The following is a 23,331-nucleotide window of genomic DNA, read 5'->3' as shown; positions in this document are numbered from 1 at the left end:
GAGAGGATAACCCTTGTCCTTTAGTCTTCATTTTTTCTTTTTTTGGTGTGCCTAGACTGCCAAATTGGAGATCTCTCCTAATGGCCATATCAGTTCATAGGGTAGAGATTCTCTGCTTTTTGTGGGGCAGGTGCTCACCCTCAGGGAACTGGATCAAAGCCCACCAGCTCTTCTGAGCAATGTCCAGGTCACTGTGGTGCTGTTTGAAGACATTTCTGCCCCTCAGGCAGAGTTGACCCTTCTTGAACCCCTGGTAACTGAAAGGTCTCCAGGAACATTTCCAGTTTGCTTCAGAAGACGGGAAATATTCTTTGGGTGGCAATGGCCATCAGGCAGGTACTGGAACACAAAAAAGGGTGGCACCAGGTAGCAGACACACATGGAAGAGCACATCTGTTCCTTTCCTTGTTAAAGCAGAGCGACAGCAAATCAGCCAAATTTGAACCAATCTAGGCAACTCCTGTGGATGTAAAATTCCCTATGTACAAAATCATAGAATCATTGAGGTTGGAAAAGACTTCTTCAGATCATTGAGCACAAACTTTAATGATTAATGTCACAATTAGAAAATGTGAAAAGATAGAAATTAATTTTATATTTTCAAAATAAGTCCTTTAAAGATTATCTTTTGGCTTTCAAATATTAAAAGAGATACTGTATACTTTCTATCCTTTCCTCTTAGAAGAGAGAAAATGTTCTGTTAAGAGTCAGTTTCGATCAATCAGGTTACACCAAAATTTCACTCTCTTTCAAAGGAAAATGTTTTACCCATCTATATTACCCAGCCTTCTTTTTCTGCATTATCACTGCTGCCACACTGTGTTTTCCTCTTTTATCATTTTTATGATGAGAGCTCCGTCACAAAATCTATACCAGGCTACAGCCACCCTGGTTTCAGCCAGAGTTAGTTGAGAATGTGGCTTATGCTGAATTCTCAAACATTTTCTCATCAGAAATGTCTGCTTCATAGACTTGGAGCCTTTCTCAGGAAGGTGTTAATTTTTTTACCAAATTTCACATAATAAAATCCTAAAAATACCCAGCCCCTGTTTTCAATTTTAAAATTGCTTTTGTTTAAAAAGTATTTTTGATTGTGTTATGACAGAAAACAGATTTGGGAATAAATTACCTGAAATGAATCCTTTTTGTAATGGAAATTTAAGGCTTTTGTATTGTTGCTCAGAACATATGAAGTCTTCAAGTGACTGTTGAAAGTTCACATGGCTCAGAAATTTCCTATTTCAGGTAAGAAAGAGCAGCAAGAGATCTGTAATTTGCTTTATTTTCTGGGAAATTACAATACGTGCTATTTCAAATTCAAATAGTTATTTGAAGATCAGCTTTTTGGTTTGTTTTTTTTCCCCTGTGTGACATTGTAACAGTCAATCCAATTAAGTCATCTGTGGTGTGCTTCTTCGTACAATAAAGCAAATTTAAGGATTTTTTTTCCTGTTCCATTTTGAGTGAAAATCAGTTTTTCTAACATTTTATATCAGTGAGAGCTCAGGAGAGTTGCAGTGGTCTGGTAGCTCTTAATGATGCCTATTTGTTTTTTCTCCAGTTTCGCAGATCAAGATATTCGCAGGGCAGCAGTCCAACAAATAGAAAATGTGTCAAATGATGAATTGTTAGAATACCTCCCACAGCTGGTTCAGGTAAGGAGGAAATTGATAGCCAAGGAAGCCTTCAGTCCAGATCAATAACTTCATTAAATATTTTTGATGCTTTCAGGTTGGTTAAGACATTGTAAGAGGAACAAATAAGTCTTGTCAATGCCACTGATGCAATGAGTGGTTAAAAACAGGGCTGAGGGAGAGTTTCCAGCTTAGGAGCAAGGAATTGTTTTGGCATTCTGATTGGGCTTTTATAGATAGCAAATGAATGTATTTTTCAAGTAACAAAGAAAAGCAAAAAAGTGCATCTGAACAAGAGAAATTCTGCTCAAGTGAAAGGGCTTCATTTCAGTCAAGGAAGGAAATGCTGTTGCTATGAAATTTTTAATATCTGAGTTTTTAATCACTGGGTTTTTAATACCACATATACTGAGCAAACCACTGTCAACACAGAGTGAAGTGGACATTTGGCGTGCAGTTGTCTCTTTAGAGATGTACACTGCATTTCGCTGGAAGTTAATGTTTTACAAGTTATGGCATCACTGCTTCCAAAGCACTTGGTGATTGAATAGGTTCTGTGCTGGGGCTGAGCAGGAACTTTCGGGAGCTTTATCCCCTCACTTGGTGACACTGTGCATATGGATGACCCACTATCCACACTGCAGAGTTTCTCAGAGGTTTTTTCTGTGTTTTTGATATCTGCTTATCTAGATAGATATCTCTCCATGCATTTATGAATTTAATCATGTAATCCACTACTGTGAGGCAGCAGAACCTTCACAGCTTTACAGCATTCACAAACTGCTGTGACCTTTCACCTTCCTCAGCTTCTGTTCTAAAATAAGTTTATTTTCCAAACCAGATAATCAGATAAAAAATTAAATATAGCAGTGATAGTTTTAAGTGGGGGGAGACGAGCTGCATATTTATATGGATATTAACACAGAACCAGGGTGGTGTCTGTCTGTCTTACAGCTAGTGGTAGATCCTTGGGAACTGAAGTTTCTCTGCTCATTGTGTTGCCAGAGCAAACTCTCCATTGATTGCTTTGTTCAAACTAAGCACTGGGTGCTTTCTGTTACAAAGAAAAGACACCAAAGCCAGCACAAAATTGATTTTTACTATAATTTTTTCTGTTAAGGTGCTCAAGTTTGAGTGGAGTCTTGAAAGCCCTCTGGTGAAACTCCTGCTGAATCGTTCTCTTCAGAGCATCCAAGTAGCCCATCAGCTTTACTGGTAAGACCATTACAGTAATTTTTGCCATTATAGTCATTTTCTGTCATCGTGAAATTTATCCATGATTCCATTGGTGATAAACTCTTTTGGTTTAAAATCAACAGAAAAGCTAAGTTTTGCTCTTCCTTTTCAGCACTGGATATGGGAAACTTGTATAAAAATTGGCAAGCATTGGTTCACTTTCAAAGGAGGCTAGCTGCTTTTGTGATTCCCCTGACCTCTCCTGAAGTTGTCAGAGTTGTCATGTGTGTCAAAATGTATGTCTTACCCATTTTTATAACAGTCTGACTTGTGATGGTAGAGTTTCCAACAGTTTCTTTTCATGATTATGGAGATGTACCAGGCCTAGCAGAAATTGCCATTCACCACCTACCTCCAACATAAGGGGTCCTCTTATTGTATTATTAAATTATTATGTTTGCTTTGCTGTTACCTCAAGGCTCTCTGAGAAAGAATGTGGCTTTTTGATGGTTCAACATCTGCCCTGTGATCTGAAAATCAAACTCTTGTGTGTTTTCTTTTTTCCCCCCAACCCCCCCATCTTTAGTAATGATGGATGAACTGAGCTTTCATTTACAGTTCAACTGGTTCAGATCCCTTAAACCGAAGCTTTCCTCCCTGCAAAGGAAAGAAAACAATTTGAAATGTATTAATTTGGTTGATGAAGTGTGGGGTTGGGAAGAGTATAAATAATACTTTCATACCTGCATTGTCTCTGGAAGTGTTAGTGGGGATAAAACAGAATTATTAATGTGTTTGTTTTACTGAAATGGGTAGGATTATGTGCTTAATGAGCATATCTTTCAAATAAAGAGGAAGCACATTTAGCCAGCCATTTTTCAACAGTGCCTGAAATATGCCTGAGACAATTTCTACTAATATCAAACTTAGTCATACTGTATATAAAATATCTAGTCTGGAGTTTTAAACATGCCCTCAGAGCTGGTAGTTTTCTTGTAAAATTAGAAATTATATCCAGGGTTCAGTGGACAGGGGAACATCATTAGTTTGCCTGTGTTTTCTTTAACTCCTCTCTTCTTCTCAGAAGAAAATTTACTGCAGTCTTCTTCCTCTTTACTTCCCAGTGCAAATCCCTGTTTTTCCCCAAATTTTGCCCAAACTGCCTAATATCATAACCTTGGGTAATACAGAGCAGTTATTCCGTCATGAATATAAATGTTTATCTGGCACAGTGCAATGTAAAGTGGTGAAATAATTTTATTTTATACACAGCTTTATAGGGTAACTACATCCACATCAGGCAGGTTATTTCTCACTGTATTCTCTGCCTTTCAGCTGGTAGTAGTTCTGTTCGTGCTGGGGTACCTCTTTTATTTAGGTGTTTTGTTCATATGTTTCAAGCTAAACTGAGAACATAAATGTGGCAGGCATCTCTTAAAAACTGGGGCTTGTATTCACCATCTACACTTTAGCAGTTTTTTGGTTACTCTGCTCCACCCTGTTCTTCAGTTGTAAACTGTTTTCTACCTAATATTACCGAATTTATGTAATTACTCATATTCCTGCTCCTGTATTTTAAAAGAGTTTCCCAAGCCATAAATTCTACTTACAAAGTTTACCAGTAATTTTGTGGCTTTTATTAATAAAGTCTTAAATAATTAATAAAGTATTTTCTTCACAAATTGAATTTCAGTCATTATAAAGGTAAGGGAAAGCAGAGGTTTTCTTCCACTTATTTCTAAAGAGACTTTTAGAAGTTCAGTGATTTAATAATGTGTGGAGCACATGTGTGCATGTACACTCAGATAACTTCTTTTAAGAGATGTGATTAGGTTACATTTTATTCTCAAGTGTCACATTCTGTTTCATTACCAAATTAGCTGTCAAGAAGCAAAGACTGCTAAAAAACTTTAGTAACAAATTTTTTGTTTATTTTTAATTGTAATGAGTGGCATTACAATACAAATACTGTTAAATAATACAATAATGTGCACACTGTACCTGCCCAAAATAAAACTTGGAAAAGAAGGCTAATGCAATATAGAAAACTGCTGAAGTTGTTTCAGAGCCACTGGGGAAAATTCAACTGATGTGAACTTCCATAACTTTCCAGTAATTTCTAAATTTACAATAGTAAATAGTAATTTACTATTGTAAATTTAGAAATTACTAGAAAAGGTGGTGACTGTTGACACTATAACTTATTTTAATGACAAATACTGTTTATAATAAGATATCAATTATTTAAAATTGTCTCAATTTCCATGCAGGTCAGAGATAAGCAGCTACCCACCAACAGTGTACCATCTCATCACTTTTTTAATATTAATGTTGGATAGTAAATTGTTAATTTCTTTTCATCAAGCAGTGATAAGTTTGTCTGAAGATTTTATTTAAAAATTATGGGGCAGTAACTGGCAAAGGTGCACAGAACAGAGAGAATTTTCATTCTTGGGACATACCTTCAGCTGTTGTCAGTCATGATAGTTTCAGTCTGTTCTTTGCTTCTATCTGTTGCAGATTTGTTCATTAATTCTGCTATTGAGAATGAGAAGGATCTTACACGCTGTTTGAATGTTTGGGTTTTCTCTTATCATTTGTGTCTTTTCTATTCTCTAAATTCTTGAGGAATCTGGGCCATTGCATCCATCAGTGTTTTACCTTCTCATTGAATGCCCTCTCAAGGAGACAAAATTTGCCCATGCATACTGTGCCTGAATAGGAGTAGTGTACCACTTAAATCCCATTTTAGTCTTATTTCAGGACTTCCCAATGTCTATGAGACATGGAGAATTATCCCAATACCTTCCAGACTTTCTCTCTGATGCCAGTCCCACCAGAGCTCCTGGCAGGCGTGAAGGCTGGAGCAAGTTTCCCCATTCCCTGGAGCTAAGGTGTCAAGTTATTTTTTTACTGGTTCTAACAAAGCACAAAAAGTTGCTTGAGGGGAAAGAAACCTGCTGAGCCCTTTTGGGCCCTTCTGCTCACTGAAAGCCAGCGCTTTTCTCTTTACTACTTGATGTTTCACCCACAGGTGGGTTTTTGTCAGCTTTTGTGCTGGAGCTTTAATCCACCTGGCTTCCTGCCAGCTGGTTTTCCTCTTGCTTGAGTGTTTTTGGCTTTTAGCTGCTGTCACAGGTGGCAGCTGCAGCGTGGAGCCAGAACAGCTGGCTGGGGCAGCAGGTGGCCAGGAGAATGTTTCACAGATGGTTGCCTTCCACAGGAAGATTGAATAACAGGGGGAAATGTCCTCCAGGATCTGTGGCAGCTGCTTGAAGGTGGTGCTGGGGAGCAGCACCATCGTCATGCAAGAGTGGGAGTGTTTGTAAATTCCAATAATCTGGTTTGCTTAGCTCAAGGAAAGGTAAAAGTCAGGTGAAAACCTTGCTGAAGACAGAATGTTCTTTTGTAGCTTGCCCTCTAAGTCACTTTGGAGAACTTTCCCAGTTTTTGGCATTTCTGAACTGCAGGTTGACTGACAAGAGAAAGGGAGTAGTCTTCTGACTTTTCCAAGTCCACATCTTGTAGAAAAGTAAGAATGTGAGATTAAAAAGGAACTTGGTGGAATTCAACACACTGGAAACAATGTGAATCAGACTATTGATTTCATGGCCAGAACATTTTTTTTTTCTATATATACAGAAAAAGAACTATAAGAGGCAAAAAGAACAGCAATGTATAAAAGTTTAAAAAGACCCCAGTTACATTTTCTGCTCTTGGGAGGTTTGTACCTCAATACCTCTTCTCCAAAATCATTACCACTGTTTCATTCAGAACTCCAGCATTGGAACAATTGCCTCATATTTTCTGAAAGGAAATATATTTTTAACCATCAGAACTGGTCTATGTTAACCATAATTTACTTAAAGTGTTCAAAAGAAGGAATAAATCAAGCAGATACTCATTTTTCCAACACTCTTAATTATCTGAACATTAAACAGATGACCGTCCTCCAGATCTTTTTCTTCCTGCATTATCGTATCCTTCTCTGACAGTCAGAAGTTATCGAGTCTGCTAATTATGAAATGAACTTCCCAAATAGCTGTGCAGAGCAGGCTGAAAACCCCAGCCCATTAAAATGACATGAATGTAAACTCAAAAGATGCCTGTTCTTGTTTTTGTATTAATTTGGTCCTTTTTACTGAGCAGAATTAAAAAAACATTTAATCTTATGTGTAACTTTGAACCTGTGTAGGAATAGCCAGCCCAAGGATATTTTTGATTCCCCTTAGTGGTGATTGTGAATTTCATTGGAATTCGGAGAACTTGATGTGATCATTATGATTTGGACTGCAGAGAACCTCAGCCATAGATCACACCTTGGGATTCTAGTTCTGAAATCATGATTCTTGTTTATGTAACACCAATCATTTGGAGACCTTTCTTTGTTCTTTAGTTACTTAAAGGTCTGGTAAATAACACCATTAGAGCATTATTTGTGTGAGATAATGATTCAGCCAACTTCTGCGCTGAGTGCCTCATTATTAGCTGTGTGGGCCTTGGGTTATTGCCTTGTACAACAGACAGATAATTATTTTGTTTCCTAATTTACAGACTTTCCATTTTCTCAGACTCCAGTTTTAGAAAAAGATGATGTCAAATGGAATAAAGAGATTGTTGTGAAGAAGTAACAACTGTTGGGTTTGACCTTTAGTAGTTACTGACTTAGTGAGAAAATGGTAGATATAAATCAACAAAACCATATCTTACATTTAATTAAAACACATTTTAGATCTTAAGAAAAAAAATTAGTATTTAGTAAAAAGTATTTAGTATTTTAGGGTCATTTTTTGCTGTCTCTAAAGACAGAGGAGTAGACTGGCTTTGACCTCAGCTGGAATTGATAAAAGGAGGTGCCAGCTGGAGGACTAGAGGACTGTGGGGCAGGACCCCATTTTAAACTTTCAAAATTGTAACAAAAAGGAAAATGAAGATAAATTCCAAAGAATTTAAAAAAAATCAAATTGAAAACACGACTAGGAAAGGTTAACAAAGAATCTAAGTATGGCATTTTAACATTTAAAGTATAAAGAGGGAGTTAGTTTTTCCACACTGTTGAAAATTACAGATTTTTTAAAAAAGAAATCTGTTTAAACATTAATAAAGCACAAAGTTATGCCTTTTTGTAATTTAGCGAATATGAGAAAATCTGGTGAGTCACTGACAAAGGACATAAATAACATAGTTGTGTATGTATCTGTTTTTAATTATCTTAATGATCCTTAGTAGAGTGAATGTGTTCCTGAATGTCCAGAAATTGAGGAATGCTGGGTCTTCTTCCAAATAAAAGGGCAGAGGTGAGGCACCCTGGTGATCATACATCAATGTGAGCGTGGAGTGAAGCATCATTAATTTTATTGGTGCAGGCAAATATTCAGCAGCACTGAATAAGTTACTGAACACAGAGATAATTCTGTGTGTGTCCCACCTTTGGAAATTTCATGCCAAAAGTCATATTCAAGGAGGATTAACGTTGTCAAGTGAAGCATAGAAAGTCTGTAAATACCAGTTATTAGTGCATGTTACTGTAATGAAAAAACACACCACTGTGTATGTGAACAAGTGAACCTATTTAGAATTGCAGAGATAAACTGGAAAAGGTGACAGAGTTCTGAAAAGCTTTAATTCTTTTAGCTGCTTCATGATTTATAAGGTAGCACTAAGGAAGGAGTTTTTCAGTACATTTTTTTTGCACACATGGCTTGTCTGATTTATTTTGCATTTGGCTCCTTTTTCAGTTAAAAATTCTGGAGCTGACAAATCTGGTTTTTCAGTTATGCCAGAAAACTCCCCACGAGCTTCAAGTCCTATCTGTGCTAACCCCTTCAGTAATGGAGCTGAACATGAAGGATGGGTTTGCCCCTTGGATGTGCCCTGTAGGAAGGGTTGCACAGAGCCTTGTGGTGCTCTCATGTCTCATGATGGGCTGCAGTTACTCCCCGGGTGGGCAGAGAGGGACTCAGAGCAGGGTGCTGTGCAGGTGTCACACACAGCTTTCATCTCTGCCTTTCTTATTTTCCCATTAAAAATATTTTATTGTTGCTTCTTTGAAAAGCGAAACAGGGAGACAAAATCTTTGCTGATGGATGCCTCATGTAGTCGTTGTTGTCCCAGAGGGACATTTGGGGATGTAAACCAGAGTAGTAATAAGTCAGGAAAAATTTTGAGAAAACATTCATCTAGCTCTGTCACTTCACATGGGTAATTTTCAGTCGTGAACTTGAAGGTTGTGGAATTATTTTGATTTTTTTTTGTGTACTGTGAAAAGCTACTAGAAAAAGATGCCTGAATCTAATCGTAGAAGTAGTTTCTTTATATGAAAATTTTCGTTAGGCTAGGCCAATACTGAATGGCCAACCTCAATGATCTGAGGTGTCCAAATCATAAATAACAGTAACTGCAATTTAAGGATGCTGCAAATTTCCCAAATTCTAATGATTTTGAAGAGACAAAGCCTCAGTTAGAAGGTGAACAGTATGGGGAGAATCTCCTGTGACTCTCAGCTGAGCAGCTGGTGCTATGTGTCACTGGTGAAATGCTGCCTCTGCAGCCCAGGTGTTCCTGATTCTCAGTGCTCAGTTGAAATACTGGGAGAAGATGCCTCACTACAAATTTTTCAGATGTTGTATCTAAAAAAAATTTAATTTAGTTGCATTTCATGATTTCACTTTCAGGCTTTATGTTTTGGGAATATTTGGAAAAAAACAATTACATTTCTTTCTTCAATTTGAAACTTTTGTTTTGCTAGAAATGGCAATTACTGTACTCAAAATGAGTCTGCAGATGTTTCAAAATTGCATCACATTATGTAAAGCATTTCATAAGTCTTGGTCTGTTTATAGATCTTTGATTCTTTCCAGCTTAGCAAGTTTCATGTTTTAACGGTAGCTGTTTGAACCAATTTTTGACAAAATTTGTCTTGAGATACTTTAGAACATTGTTTTCAATCCATTTTTCTTAGAACACAAAGTTTTTGCCTCATGACTTGAATACATGCAGTTCAGGCCCAGATTTCCTTGGACTGATATGGTTGGCATACTCGTTTATAGTTTGGCTGTTGGTCACAGTCTGGAGTTTTGTAAATCATTCCTATTTCTGAACACTGGCAGTGACAACTTCAAGGAAAAATATGAATAAAGAACGAGGCTTCAAGTGGTTACAGGACATCCAATGTAATGAGTTATTGGTAGGCTTAATGTTGCTGTCAGTTATGTGTTTTTTGTGGTTAATATTTCTAGGTTTAGTCATCACTCTCCACCAGCATGAAAACTGGGCCTTGGACCTTTGCCTAAATAACTGAAACATTAGAAGAAATAGAATCATGAATTAGACATTGTAGAATATGTTGCATCAGGGCATGATTTAGTAGAAAATTACTTTGTAATTTTTCCTCATTTTTGGGTAATTTTTCTTAGGAAAGAATTCCCTAATGTAAACCCAAATATAATTATTAACAACAATTATTAACATTTTAAAATAAATAAATAAATAAACTAGAATAAAAGGTAATATTTTAGGGAAGGAGACAGGAAGGATTGATAAAAGGTCTTGTAAGGATAACAGTGCAGGATTACTATAATTCAGTATTTTTAGGTGTTTGCAGATGATGAATATTTCAGGATTAAACTCATAAAGCCCTTGCTGTTAGAAAGTATTTCCCTGAATGTTAATTGCTTTCAGAATGCTCACCCATACTCAATGGTATATTAGTCTGTCATCAGAATGATGTCATTTGGATGGTAACCAAATCAAAAACCATTTGAGAGAGGACAGAAAGAGCTGTCAGATGGGTTGTTTTTGGCTCTTTTGCTTGAACAACACTGTTCTGATGTTGTAATAACCTCCTTTTAAACAAAGAATTATTCAAGGGACCATTGTCTCACATTGTCTTCTTCAGGGTTTTCTTGGCAGAGAGCCCATCTGGTTGGAACTGATGATATGGGACCCTTGAATTAAACAATATAAAGTGACCAGTGAATCTGCAAGAATTAGGATTTCATCCAAATCTAAAACCTGTAAAATTCTTCCCAGTGAGTCATACAAGCCATTGGCATCTCTGTCAAAAGACAGACAGCTGAATTATCCTTTAGCTTTCTCTGTGGTGTCTGTCAAATACACAGAATACTGTTTGGTAAAGTTCAGCACATTATTTTTTGTTTCAGAAAAAAAAAACAGGCTACAAGAACTGATTTTTTTCCTCCAAAAGGCCTTTATTCCTGTGTAAAGGCATTCAGAGAAGTTATCACAATATTGCATCAATAGTGGGTGGCTGACAGAGTAATGCAAAGCAGCAAGGAATTTTTCACTGATTTTTTTTAACGTTCATCAAAAAACCAAAGCTTTTCAGAGAAACATGGAGCTTAGATGGAAACATTCAGATGGCATGTCGAAAAGTCCTAATTCTTCTGCTTGTCACTGCAGATGGCAAAGCAGAGACTTGTGGCTGAGGTTAGCCAGTGAGTGCCACATTGAGCTGTTTTTTGAACAATTTACCTTCCCCTCTCTATTGCTATAAACCATCCCGTCCATTCTAAGGCAAGTCACCAGCATGTTTCCAACTCAACTTAGAGGAGGGGCAATGCACATTTTCAGACAATCCCTAATGCAAAGTTTGTTATCTCAGGTACATCTGTCTCTTATCAGGGTCTAAAAAGAAAAAGGTTTTTTTTCTGCATGTTCTCTAGCTTATATACTCTTAACAAAGGGTGATCTTTAGTCATTAGCTACATCACAATAACTTATTATATTCATTGGTGCAAAGCAATTAGCCTCAATATAATTGGCAAAAGTTTTACAGAAATTTAATAAGGCACGAATACACATTTACTTATGCACATAGCCTAGCTTACAAAAATTTTCATTTATCTTTTCTCATCTGTTTCCATGCTGATGGTCTTGTCTTCTTCCTTACTATGGATACACTCAAAAATCATCGTTATTTCTTCTATCAGCTCAGCTTTGCTTGCAGGCCAGCTGTCAATCCCCCTCCATACTTGCCCCTTTTTGTATTTGAGCAACAGACACAGCTGACAAGGATTTTTGCAGGGCCTGGTGCAAAAACCCAAGCAGACAAGGGAGACACAGGGCAATAATTACAATTACCAACAGAATTAACAATCCAGGCTTCAACAAGGCCTTAAACCACCCAGTGATGCCCCAGCTCTTGAAAAAACTATTCAGCCATCCCTATCCATCATCCACTTGTAATTTCAAGTTTCTATCTTTCAAGTTTCTCTTTCCCTCTCTTAGTGTTCATTTTGGTTGCCTTATTTCTTAGCTTGAAAACACACCAATATTTTAGGCACAGTAATTTTTGAAATACCATTTCAAAAATGGTATCTCACCTCTGCAGTGTGTTGCCTGGCTGCTGTTCACTGCTGGCTGTTACTTGAGGGAAAACCTTCTGTTAAGGGAAAAAATTTTAAAAAGAAGTTTAAAAAAAAGTGTTATGAAGTGGAACATGTGGGTTTTAAGTGGCATAAACTGCTGGCAGCATATATATGGGAAATTATTTGTTTGTAAATTTGATCAAAGCCTCAGTTATTGTTTTTCATTTGTCTATCTTTCAAGAGCTAGTACAAATTACCTCCACTGAAAATTTTAAATGCTGAATACAAATTTGTTCATATTCATTCCTTTTTTTTCTACTCAGGATTTTTTCTGTTTCAGATTTGTTTTGGTTTTTTATTATGGAATTCATGTTTTAGGAGAAGCTGTTGGTAGTTTTTTTGGTGTTTGATAAAAAGAACTAATTGAGTGATGATTTTGGGAGTTGATGGTTTGTTGAACTTTTAGAAAGTTGTACAAATATATATTTTTTTGTGAAAAACACATGTTAAAGACAAAAAATCCTTTTTTTAGCTGGTAAAGAGGTAACAAGGGCTGGGTCTTGGTGGGTAGTAGAAAAATAATATTCCGGCTCAGTGCTTCCTGGATCAAAAGTGGTTGCAAGCTGTGCAAGCACAGCACAGTGGAGCAGCTCTAGAGTGGTGAGAGTTCTGTTGATGTGGAAATAATACCTTTATCTTTTGGCAGTATTAGAGGTAGTATAGGTATTACAATAATATAACATAGTAATAAAAGTTAGTGTTTACTTGAATAGAGAAACACTGGCACATACACAGGTGGATGGTCCTTTCAATCCAGCACCCTCCCTCTTACACAAAATGAGATTTCCTTCCTTATCTAATAAGTGGATTGTAGAGTTCAAATCCTTGGACATAAAGGATGACTCTCAAATACTTCAATGTAAACAGCAAAGCCACCTTCAACATATCTCTAGATAAAATCCTGTTTTATGCTTCTTACACTTGATTTTTCTAGCTTGTGTAGCAAGGCTTATATCCAAGTAGATTAAAAAATGTATTTTTTCCCCTTACATAAGTGCTCAGTTTTCATGTTCAGCCTCCCCCAGCAATTGTTCACAGTCTGTCATCCAGTGAAATTAAAATTACTGTTCCCACAAGGCCTCCTTCCACTTCCCTCCCAAGATTCATCTAGATTCCCTTGGAAGTGGGTAGAGGATGTAATGTGCAAAGTAGCATGATTCTGGCAGTGGGAAGGCTTGAAGCTGGGAATTCCCTCCACCTGCTCTGAAAACATCTCTGCCTATTCTGCTTCAAGATCCCAAATCTTCTCCCAGGAACAGAATCCTGAGCAGTGTTCACTGGCTTGGGAAAGGAGGGAATTGTGACAATTTTCCCAGTGTTTGCAGCAAAGGGTGTCACTAATTGAAGCAACACAAAATATGCTTTATAAATAAAATAAAAAATAAGCAGGCAAAGGAACAAAGAGGGAATAAAGGATAGCAAGAAAAATATTTTTATAGAAGGAAGGGTGCAGAAAAGCAAGAGGAAAGCAGACATAACTACTACTGTAAATTGCATAGATCTGCTGTGTTCTAATGGTACTTTTTACCAGCAGTTAACTTTAGATTCAGGGAAGTTCCCAAGAGAACTGGAGATCTAGAGTGAGTTCCATAATAAAGCATTATTCCCAAGTATAACCTGTGCTACTCTGCCCTTCCTGCAGAGTGTAATTTTGATTCCTACATTGCTATATGTTCCCTTAAAGACCCTTGTGCCTGGAAATGTCATCTCTCTGTGCTTCTGTCTCAGTCTCTAAGTTACTGATTCTAGAAAAGAGGCAGACATCAAGTGTCCTTTTGGAAAAGCCCCTGGAGACTCCTGCTTGATTGCTTTGCATGAATCCTGAGGCTGACTGAGCTTTGTCTGATATAATTTCCCTGAGAACCTGAAGAGCTAGAAGCCAAAGAGTGAATATTCAGCTGTTCCTTCAGAGGATAGAGGATAGAGCCCTCACATTTTGTGCACTGCAAACTCATAAGAGAATTTTGTCCAGGCAGTGCCATGGGCAAACCCCCCGTCTCCTATTTTATACACAAGGGTGGTTCTGCCAGACATGGTCCAGTCAGTGTAAAGAGTAATGTGGATTCTTGGTTCCTACCCTAAAATTAATCTGTATCACAGGAATTTTGAAATATTTGCTGTTCCTGTGTCAGCTGGGCCCTAGGTTGATGTGCTTGCCAGAAATTGCCCTCCAGTTTCTGTGGTTGATGGGACAGAGCAGAGTGACACTTGAAACAGAAAAGTGACAGAACTTAGAAAAGCAGCTCCTGGCACATTTATTCATGTTCCTGGCCAAATGACAGGCCTGCCTGTCACTGGGTCATGACTTTTGAAGCTCTCCTTGTTCTGGAAACCCATCATAATCATCACACAGTCACGTTGCACCGCTGTTCCCTCTCACCCTGCTGCTGAGGGAAGGCCCTCTGAACAACCCATCCAATATCAGAGCTAGCTCTGATTAGAGCAGGGGCCAGACCAGGGGACGTGCAGAGTATGGCAAAAGTTGATAAACCAAGCAGGTCTTATAATGTATTGTAATTAGGAAATAGTTTCTGATTGTGATGGCGTGGATTATAACATCTGTATTGTCTCACCCTTCACATGAGACTGAAATAGAAGAAAAGATTTTAAAATGCCTCTCAGTTGCCCCATCTCTGGGTCAGAAAAGGGCTTAATCCAACACTTACCTTTGGGAGGATTGAGAATGTTGAGTGTTTTCCAAATAACCAGTTTTGTAGTAGGTGCTTCTCCTGGTGGAGGCTTTCACCAGTACCTGTCTGTAGGGTTCCACACAGGTGGTGTTCAGCTGAGACAGTGTCATGGTGAAACCCACAGGACAGGGGTTTTTACATTACAATAACAGCAATTGGCACAGAAATAGCGATGTGCTCTTTCTTCTGTAGCATCTGAAGAAACCAAGCCTGAAGGCAAGCTGAACAGACCCAAAATTATTTAAAAGAAAAAAAAAAGCTAGAGGGGCTGAGTTCAACACTACTTAAATGGAGAATTTTTGTTTTGTTCTTTCATTTGTTTCATTTGAGAGTTCTATCATTTGTTTCAATCAGTCATTTTAAAAATATATAATGGAAAATATGAAGGAAAGTTGTTAAAATGAAAACCTTTAAGAGAAATTACCTGATTATTCCATTCTGCCCACATCACCAGCCACATGCTTGCATATAAAGTTTCTGCAGGAAGGCAGAAAACATAACATTCAATGGTGATATTGTTTGAAAGATAGCTTTATAAAAAGCCATAATTTACAAGTGACAGCAAATGCTCTTTAGAATAAGAAATCAGTAGTTTTCAATTAGTGTTAAATGAGAAATTATGTTATGTCAGCTGATATTAAATCGGTATAAATGTCTGGATTAGTACAAAATTATCTGATGTCTAGAAAAAAATTTAATTTACTGAATTGATATTAATCAGGCTCATTAACTGTAGTGTGGCAGCTGCCATCTTGGCTAATGAAGAAAGGACTGAACAGGGATTTCCACAGTCAAATTCATTGGCTTGGATTAACTGAAAGAACAATCCCTCACCATGAGTGTTGTAACACATTATACATTTTTAACTGAAGGAAGGCCTTGTTTTTACTTCAGCAAGGGAAGTGGGGCTCTGTCTAGGAAAAAAGGCTCTGTTATTTGCAATAATTATACTGTGAGCACTGGAGAAGGCATGGAGAAGGTCACGCAGTAAACAAGATTTCGACATTTCTATAGCATTTCCTTTATTGAGTATGGTATTAAAAGTCAGTATTTATTCTTCTAAACCTGCTTCACAATGTCATTCATTGGGTGTGATGATTTCTATCAGACAAAGCACTTTAATTTAATTAAACATGTACTTTTGAGTGGCTCACACAGCCCTCAGATCCCATTTGTGGATAGGGCAGTTTCTCAAAGTGGCCACAGTGGCAAATATTCCTGACCTGTCAGTGCCTTGTTGTGTGTGTCAGTCAGAGGGACATTGCATGGTCATGGAAATGGAGCCTCATTCAAAGGATGCTCCATTTTAAATCTTTTTTGCATCAATTCAAAGCTGACACGTGCTGTCTTCAGCTGTTGCCAAGCTTTGTTATTAGGAGCTTTCAGGCCAGCAATTTAAAGGTGATTTAAACAATAATTTGCCTGGCTCACCATGGCTGCCACCCCATGTGTATTGCTGGTAGGAAAAACATGGCATTTACCCATATTAATTTTTGGCATGCACAGATTTTTGGTCTGTCAGCAGAGTACCCATTTTGATGAAGTGTGGCTGATTGAGGGGTATTCACAGAGCACAGATATAGCAGGAGGGGAGAGGAAAGATGGGAGCTTTGCATCTCAGTCCTGCTGCATCCTCACAAGGACAGCACTCAGGGTGAGAAAGATGCCAGCATCAGAGCCAGGGAGCTTCAAAGTCCCAGGAGCATCCTGTGTCAGCTGGCTGATCTATATTTATTCTGCCAATGCTGTGACTGCCCCTGGAGAGCTTGCTCCACTCTTTACCTGACTCAGGACATATGGAAATATGACATCTGCTTGCTGCAATATGACTTCCACAAATGTGATATTGAATCTTGGAATCACACCTGGACTTTTTATCACAACAACTGAATCTTAATTCTGTTTTCTTACGAGAAAAAAAACTCTGCCTGGGGCTGTTATTTTCTCCCATATGATTGAAAGACGCTGGTGAGATGGGTTCCCACATGGGAAGGAGGTGGCAATGTTATTAAAAAGACCTATTTGCCATGGCATTTACCTCTGGCATAAGAGCAGCTTAGAAACAAACACAGCATTCTGTGGAGAGCCTATGAGAAATAAATCTCTCCTCTTTTGACAAAGAAAACAGAAGTGCAGAGAAATAAAATAATTTTGCCAAGGTTACCTATCAAGTAAAATTCAGGATGTATTTTCATTCTTATATCTGCCTTAAATTCTTCTGACATTAAAATCTATGGATTTTAACCCCAAGGTTAAAATTCAGTTTGATCTGAAGAAGCTGATGTGAGATTTCCTTGGTAAAAGCTTAAGAAGCATCATCTTCTTGCTTAGGGGTTCATTAAAAGGGATTTTACTTTATTCTAAAGTTTATTCAGATCTGGTCCCACAGCTGAACATGTCTCAGCAGAGCTGAGATGGACTTTTAAACCTAGATGAAACTCAATGTCGACTCCCAGCAATGAAAGAGCAACAAGGTGTCAGAAGCAAGATTCATTTCAGCAAGCCTCTGCAAAGCAAGCCAACCCAATTTCATGTAAGTCTCTGCCTCATTTTCCTACTGTGCCTGCCCTCCTGCTCTTCTGTTTTCCATGGTAACTAGGCCAGCTGTCGACTAGGAAAATACCCTGGGGCCATCTAAAAAAGAAAGCTTTTCTCTTACTAATATCTTACAGCAAGCTTTCCTTGGTACATGAGCTTAACTTCAAATTCCCACTTCTCTATTTACAAAGCCAATATTTGAGAGCAATAAAGCAGTGAAATGGAAGGAAAATCAGAACCAGACCAGTATTTAAAAAGGAGAAATCTAAAGTTATTTCCATCTCTGCTCTCCTACCTTTGCAAGAGGTACTATTGCTATGTATAACATGGAGCAAAAAATTAATAGAGGCCAAGAAAAGAGGAAGAAAAATAAAACCAGAGAGAAAGAAATAAAACCAGTCTAGAAAAGGTATGAAGATAAAATATTCTTCTTTACCATGTAAATGCTTGCTCTTCTTTCACCATCTTTCATGGTCACCTCTCTTTTAATTAAATTAAAACCTGGTAGTTATCATCTTATTTGAAAAAGATTGCAGAGTAACTTTATGCATAAGAAGAGCTGTAATGTGAGATTTCTCCTTTAAAGGAGTCAGAACCATGAAAAGATGAAAAAGTGTGATTTGGATTCTAAAGACTGTCCCACAGAAAACTCTGATTTTCTCTCTGCTATTCTCTGAAAACAAATGGCTTATTTTTGAAGCCTAAGGGGCTGCATGTCCTCATGATGCCACTTTGAGGGTTGTCTCCAGTCATTCTATGACAAAGTCACCCAGGTAGAGGCACAGAGCTGGCACAGCACTGTGATTGCGCAGTCTGATCCCGCATCCTTTGTTGCTGTGCAGCATTGAGCTGCCACACAGCAAATTGTCACAAAAAGGAGGCTCAACATCTTGCTCTGTCAGATATGAGAGGTCTTGTAATCACACTGAGCTACCAGTGTTGCTGAAACACTTACAGCAGTACCTGCTGGGGCTCATGTTTCCTCCCTGTTCCTGTTAGACACTGATTTGAATAAAGTTCCCTTTGATAGATATTGGGAAAATAAGATAAGCTGGTCTGCTAGCTTACAGCAGTGATGAAAGCAAAGATCCAGAAGACAGACATGTCAGGAAATAATGTGGAATCAGATCTTGTTGTATCTGTGCTACCTGTACTTAAAACAGTGTGGATCTACAGACAGGTTCTTCCAGAGAGGTAAAAGGGCTGCTGCCTTAAAAGAAACATTAACTCCCCATGTGTTTGAAACATATCAAATCTCTGACATCCTTCTGCTGCTGTTGACATCTGAGCACCTTTTCTCTAAAAATCTGAGACTCCACTTGAAAGAGAACAGCTTTGAATGTAGACATTGTTCAACAAAGCAAATTCTTGTAACTGAATGCAGAGCAAATAGGAAAATTAACAGCTCTGCAGAACGAGTCCTTTTAAATGTCATAATATTTGAAAAACAATGTCAGTGTCTTATCCTATTCCCCCCCCCCCAAACCAAACTCTTCTTTTCCTGTGCCCAGAGTCATTAAAAAAAAGTAATCTGAAAACTCTAGGATTATAAGATTATAAGTAAAGATCTGGCTCAGAATATATGAATAAAATCTGGAACTCTCCTGTTATGAGCAGTCTTAATGACCTTGTAGAAAGACAATTTCAGTTTTCTCCCTGAAGCTATTTCTGTGTTAGTATATTAATGTCATGGTGTAACCCCAGATGGCAAGCAAGCCCCACACAGCCACTGTTCCCTGCAGTGGGATGGGACAGAGAATTAGGAAAGTTATGAAATCCCTGGACTGAGATAAAGACATTTGAACAGGTAAAGGAAAAGCAGGAGCAGCATGGAACGAGGAATTCATTCATCACATCCCATGGGCAGGCAGGTGTTCAATGACTCTTCCCAAGTCTCACATTGGTGACTTGGGAAGACAAACACCATCACCCCAAATTTCCCCCCTTCCTCCTTCTGCCCTATTGTATTTGTGGGGTTTCCCAGACAAAGGAAGGAATGACGAATCCGACTCCATGTTCTCAGAAGGCTAATTTATTATTTTATAATACTATATTATGTTAAAGAATTCTATACTGAACTATACTAAAGAATACAGAAAGGATACTTACAGAAGGCTAAAAAGATGATAATGAAATCTCGTGACTCTTTCCAGAGTCCTGACACAGCTTGGCACTGATTGGTCAAAAAGTCAAAATAACTCACATGAAACCAATGAAACAATCACCTGTGGCTAAACAATCTCCAAACACATTCCACATGAGCAAAGCACAGCAGAAGCAAATCAGATAATTATTGTTTTCCTTTTTCTCTGAGGCTTCTTAGCTTCCCAGGAGCAAAATCTTGGGCAAAGGGAATTTTCAGAAAATATGACTGTGACACTTCCCCATCTTTGTTTGCTGAGCATGATCCATATGGTCTGGTACATCCCTTTGGTGACTTGGGGTCAGCTGTCCTGGCTTTCCAACTTTTTGTGCCCACTCAGTTGTGGGTTGGGGTGAGGAGCAGAAAAGGCCTTGTCTCTTCCAACACTGCTCAGCAATAACTAAAACTGAATTATCACCTGTTTCCAGCACAAATCCAAAACATAGCCTCATACCAGCTACTGGGAAGAAAATAAGATCTACCCCAGATAAAACCAGCACAATTAAAAAAAAATAAACCAACAAACAAAGTTACCAAAGTACTGTGGTGTAACTCATTTAATTCTGCATTTTTGTGTACATTTAGATTGCCCACACATGCAGAGCCATTCAGAATTAGTTGTGTGTCTTACATTGTGTTTTGTAGTGTCATGAGGGATTTTTTTTTTTTTTGTTCAGCTGTGAAGCTAATGGGAACCACAGATGCTATCCAAAGCCATTTTGATAGACATAAACTACGCAAACAATAGGCAGTTGAAGAAAAAACATTTTCAGTTTCTCCTCAGTGTATTGCAGTGATAACTGTGGCCTAAATTCAGAAACAGTACAAAGCTTTGCAAGTCCATTGGCTCTCATGGACTGCTTCATCTGAATTAATTTTGCATTTTATTTATGTAGTTTGAAAGAAGAGTAGCTTAGTCACCTCCTGTATTCAATTAATTGCTGGCATATTGGACAGCATCCCAATAAAGCCATTGGGTCTGCTTATTTTAGTGGTGATTATCCCATCTAATCCCATTCCCTGCTCACTCCCAGTGCAGCTCCCCACTGGGAAGAACACAACAATTTCTGTTATGCCTGGAATGAATGGTGCATTTCAGTTCCTCTGCATGAATTTACTTTGAACTCTCACAGTGACAGATTGTTGAACAATTTTCAGGCTTTGCTGATGCTGGTGTAAGATACTGCATGAAATTCTGACAACAATACGTCATTTGTTCTGAGGAGAAAATCTGCAGCTTTGGAAAAAGCACAGACAGGGACACACTCAGTCATGTGAAGAAGGCACTGGCAAAAATGGAACCAGACTTTTCAAAATTCATGCCAGACTTGAATGCCAAGTTTCTCATTGAATGGAAAATAATGCTGTCCAATTGATAATGTTCATGAAGATATTAAATGCAATACCTTTGTTAAACAAAATTCTTTTTTGTTCCTATTTCCAAATCCAGTTTTTGGAGAGGAGATTTAATCACTCTTTAAAGAGGCATATTAATATTTTTTATTAATACTCAAAACCAGTCAGACCAACAGTTGCAAGTCTGAGCTTAAGTTACCCTCAGTATTAAATGAGACTTTGGGGTGAAGGCTTTTCATTTCTGTAGCTTTGGATTGATGTGTGGTGGCATCTTTGGTGGAGCCTACTCAGGGCCTCTGAAGTTAGCTAAGGTCAGTACTGCTGTACACAAACTACCTCTAAATTTTGTTGTGTTGGTGTTCTGCTGGAGGTATTTTTTTTGTTTGTGGTAGTGTGTTAATACATTTCTGCTTTCAGATCCTACCCAATGAAGGAGAGCAAACTAGAAAAAGACACACTTTGCTAACAATTTTTTTATTTTACTTTTTTTACCAGCTGGAGCAGAAAGAGACAGACACTGTTAGCACTGCTTTTTATTGGATGATTCTTGTAGCACTTACACTGATGTTATCATATCCATTCAACAAATTGGAGAAGACCTTTTGGGGGTGATTGCTTCTTACTTAACCCTTAGACCAAGCAGCTTCTCTCTCTGCTGGTGATACCTGTGCTTTTTGCATTATACTTTCAATTAATTCTTGATACAGTTCACTTTCAAGGTTCATTTCATTTCTGTTTCACTTTCAAGTTCTTTCTCCTCCAGACAACACTGGTTTTATCTGGGATTCATTTTCTTAATGCAAAGTGTGTGCACCTAGCTATATCACATTTCAAACAAAACATTTTTCTGCCAGGCAACCTCAGCAGGGTTTGGCACCTTCCCTGCATAGCAGAACATGGCCTTTGTTTTCACTGATCTGGTAATTTTTTTGTGAGTCGGCAGGACATGCATTCCACAGTTCAGGCACTCAGTGGGAGTGGGAGGAGCTGCCTTGATTCAATGTACTGAATCAAGTGATTTGTCTGAATGCAGATTGTATTGTGGTGTTCATAAAGAACTTTAGGAAGTTAGAAAATAATGGCAATGTTGTGTTTCTCAAGCCTAACCCCCATACTTTATATATCTGCAACAATATTTTGTTGTCAAGCGGAGATCAACGTGGTAGACTTCTGTTCTATGCTATAAAAAAAAAAGAATCAGAAAAACAAAAGCAAATTAATCACGTGGAATGTTAAAACAAAATTTCACTTTAAGCAGAGTTATTTTCTGTTCAAGGGTAATGCTTTGAAAAATGAGTCTATAAAAGCAGCTCTGTTTTATGAGAAGCAGCATGTGGAACTGGCTGCAGGTTTTTCATATGAGAGGACTGAAGAGCCAAAAGTGGACAGGTGCTTCAAGCAGCTGAACAGCTGCTGTTTCTTCATCTTGGAGGCTTATTGGTGACAAAGATTCAGAGAAATAGAATTTCTCTGAAATAGTCATAGAAAATGTACCACACTTCACTCAGTCTACTCAAGAAACAAACTTTCATTCTTTTCTTGTTCTAGACTAGAAATAAAGATGAAAGATCAGCAGATGAAGCAGAGTTTTGCCTTTTGTGCCTCTCCCTTCCTGTTGGCTTTGTACTTGGTCAAAAAAATGGAGACCAAAAGGAAGTTCAGTCTTTATCCTTCCAGTCAGGTTGATGTCCTTGCTCTGTGTTTCTGTAAATCCATGGAAAATGCTGGGTACTCCAGTCTCTTGGGAGAAGAATTGTAATTTCTCTTCCATCCTTCTTGCACAGTAACTTCTGCCTAATAGACTTTGCTCCCTATTTTCCCCTGCAGAAATTGTATTGTTCTTAACATGACAGGCATTTAGTGCTTCTCACCTGTTAGTTTGTTTTTATGTCTGTTATTTTGTCATCTGCAATGCCCCAGTAGTTCCACCCACAATACTGCTGTTGTTTCTGTGTTTCTGTTTCCTTTTCTTTGATTTGTAGTACATAAATCACCCCTTTCTAGAGTTTGGGACTGGATGTCCAGTGCGCTACTGGGGAGATAAAAGTTAAAAAAGCAGAGAGGTTTTGCAACTGAGTAATTAATTAATGGCAGAAGTTTGAGACTGGTTGTCCAGTGTACTGCTGGGGAGATAAAAAAAAAAAAGAGGGTTTACTTGCAGCTGAGTAATTAATTAATAGCTTCAGTTGCCCACTCATGCTCATGACCTGTCACAGGGTAGATGGAGTCCTTAATCTTCAGCTGTAGATTTTCCTCATCTCTGTCATCCATGTGTCTCTGGGGAACTTGCACTGAGACTTAAGGAGCTGCAAAGCCTGAGTGAAGTCCTACAGCCAAGCCAGCCCTGTTCCTTGTTCTCCTGTTTAGGAATGCAAACAGTAAAATGTTTTCTTCAAGGAGCAGAA

At 38.1% G+C, this 23,331-nt stretch overlaps 1 protein-coding gene across 1 annotated transcript in view; it reads left to right on the top strand.

Annotated features, from left to right (window-relative positions):
• Nucleotides 1-23,331, top strand: part of PIK3C2G (phosphatidylinositol-4-phosphate 3-kinase catalytic subunit type 2 gamma) — a 194,332-nt gene that overhangs the window by 80,730 nt on the left and 90,271 nt on the right. The window contains exons 16-17 of the mRNA XM_071422100.1: nt 1,562-1,655; nt 2,755-2,849. Of these exons, the coding sequence (XP_071278201.1) occupies nt 1,562-1,655; nt 2,755-2,849 (189 nt within the window). The remainder of the gene's footprint in view (nt 1-1,561; nt 1,656-2,754; nt 2,850-23,331) is intronic.

Source organism: Agelaius tricolor, unplaced genomic scaffold, assembly GCF_023055355.1.
Source record: "Agelaius tricolor isolate 1412-34295 unplaced genomic scaffold, bAgeTri1.0.p SCAF_3, whole genome shotgun sequence".
NCBI classification, from domain to species: domain Eukaryota; kingdom Metazoa; phylum Chordata; class Aves; order Passeriformes; family Icteridae; genus Agelaius; species Agelaius tricolor.
This window is presented reverse-complemented; position numbering and strand designations above follow the sequence as displayed.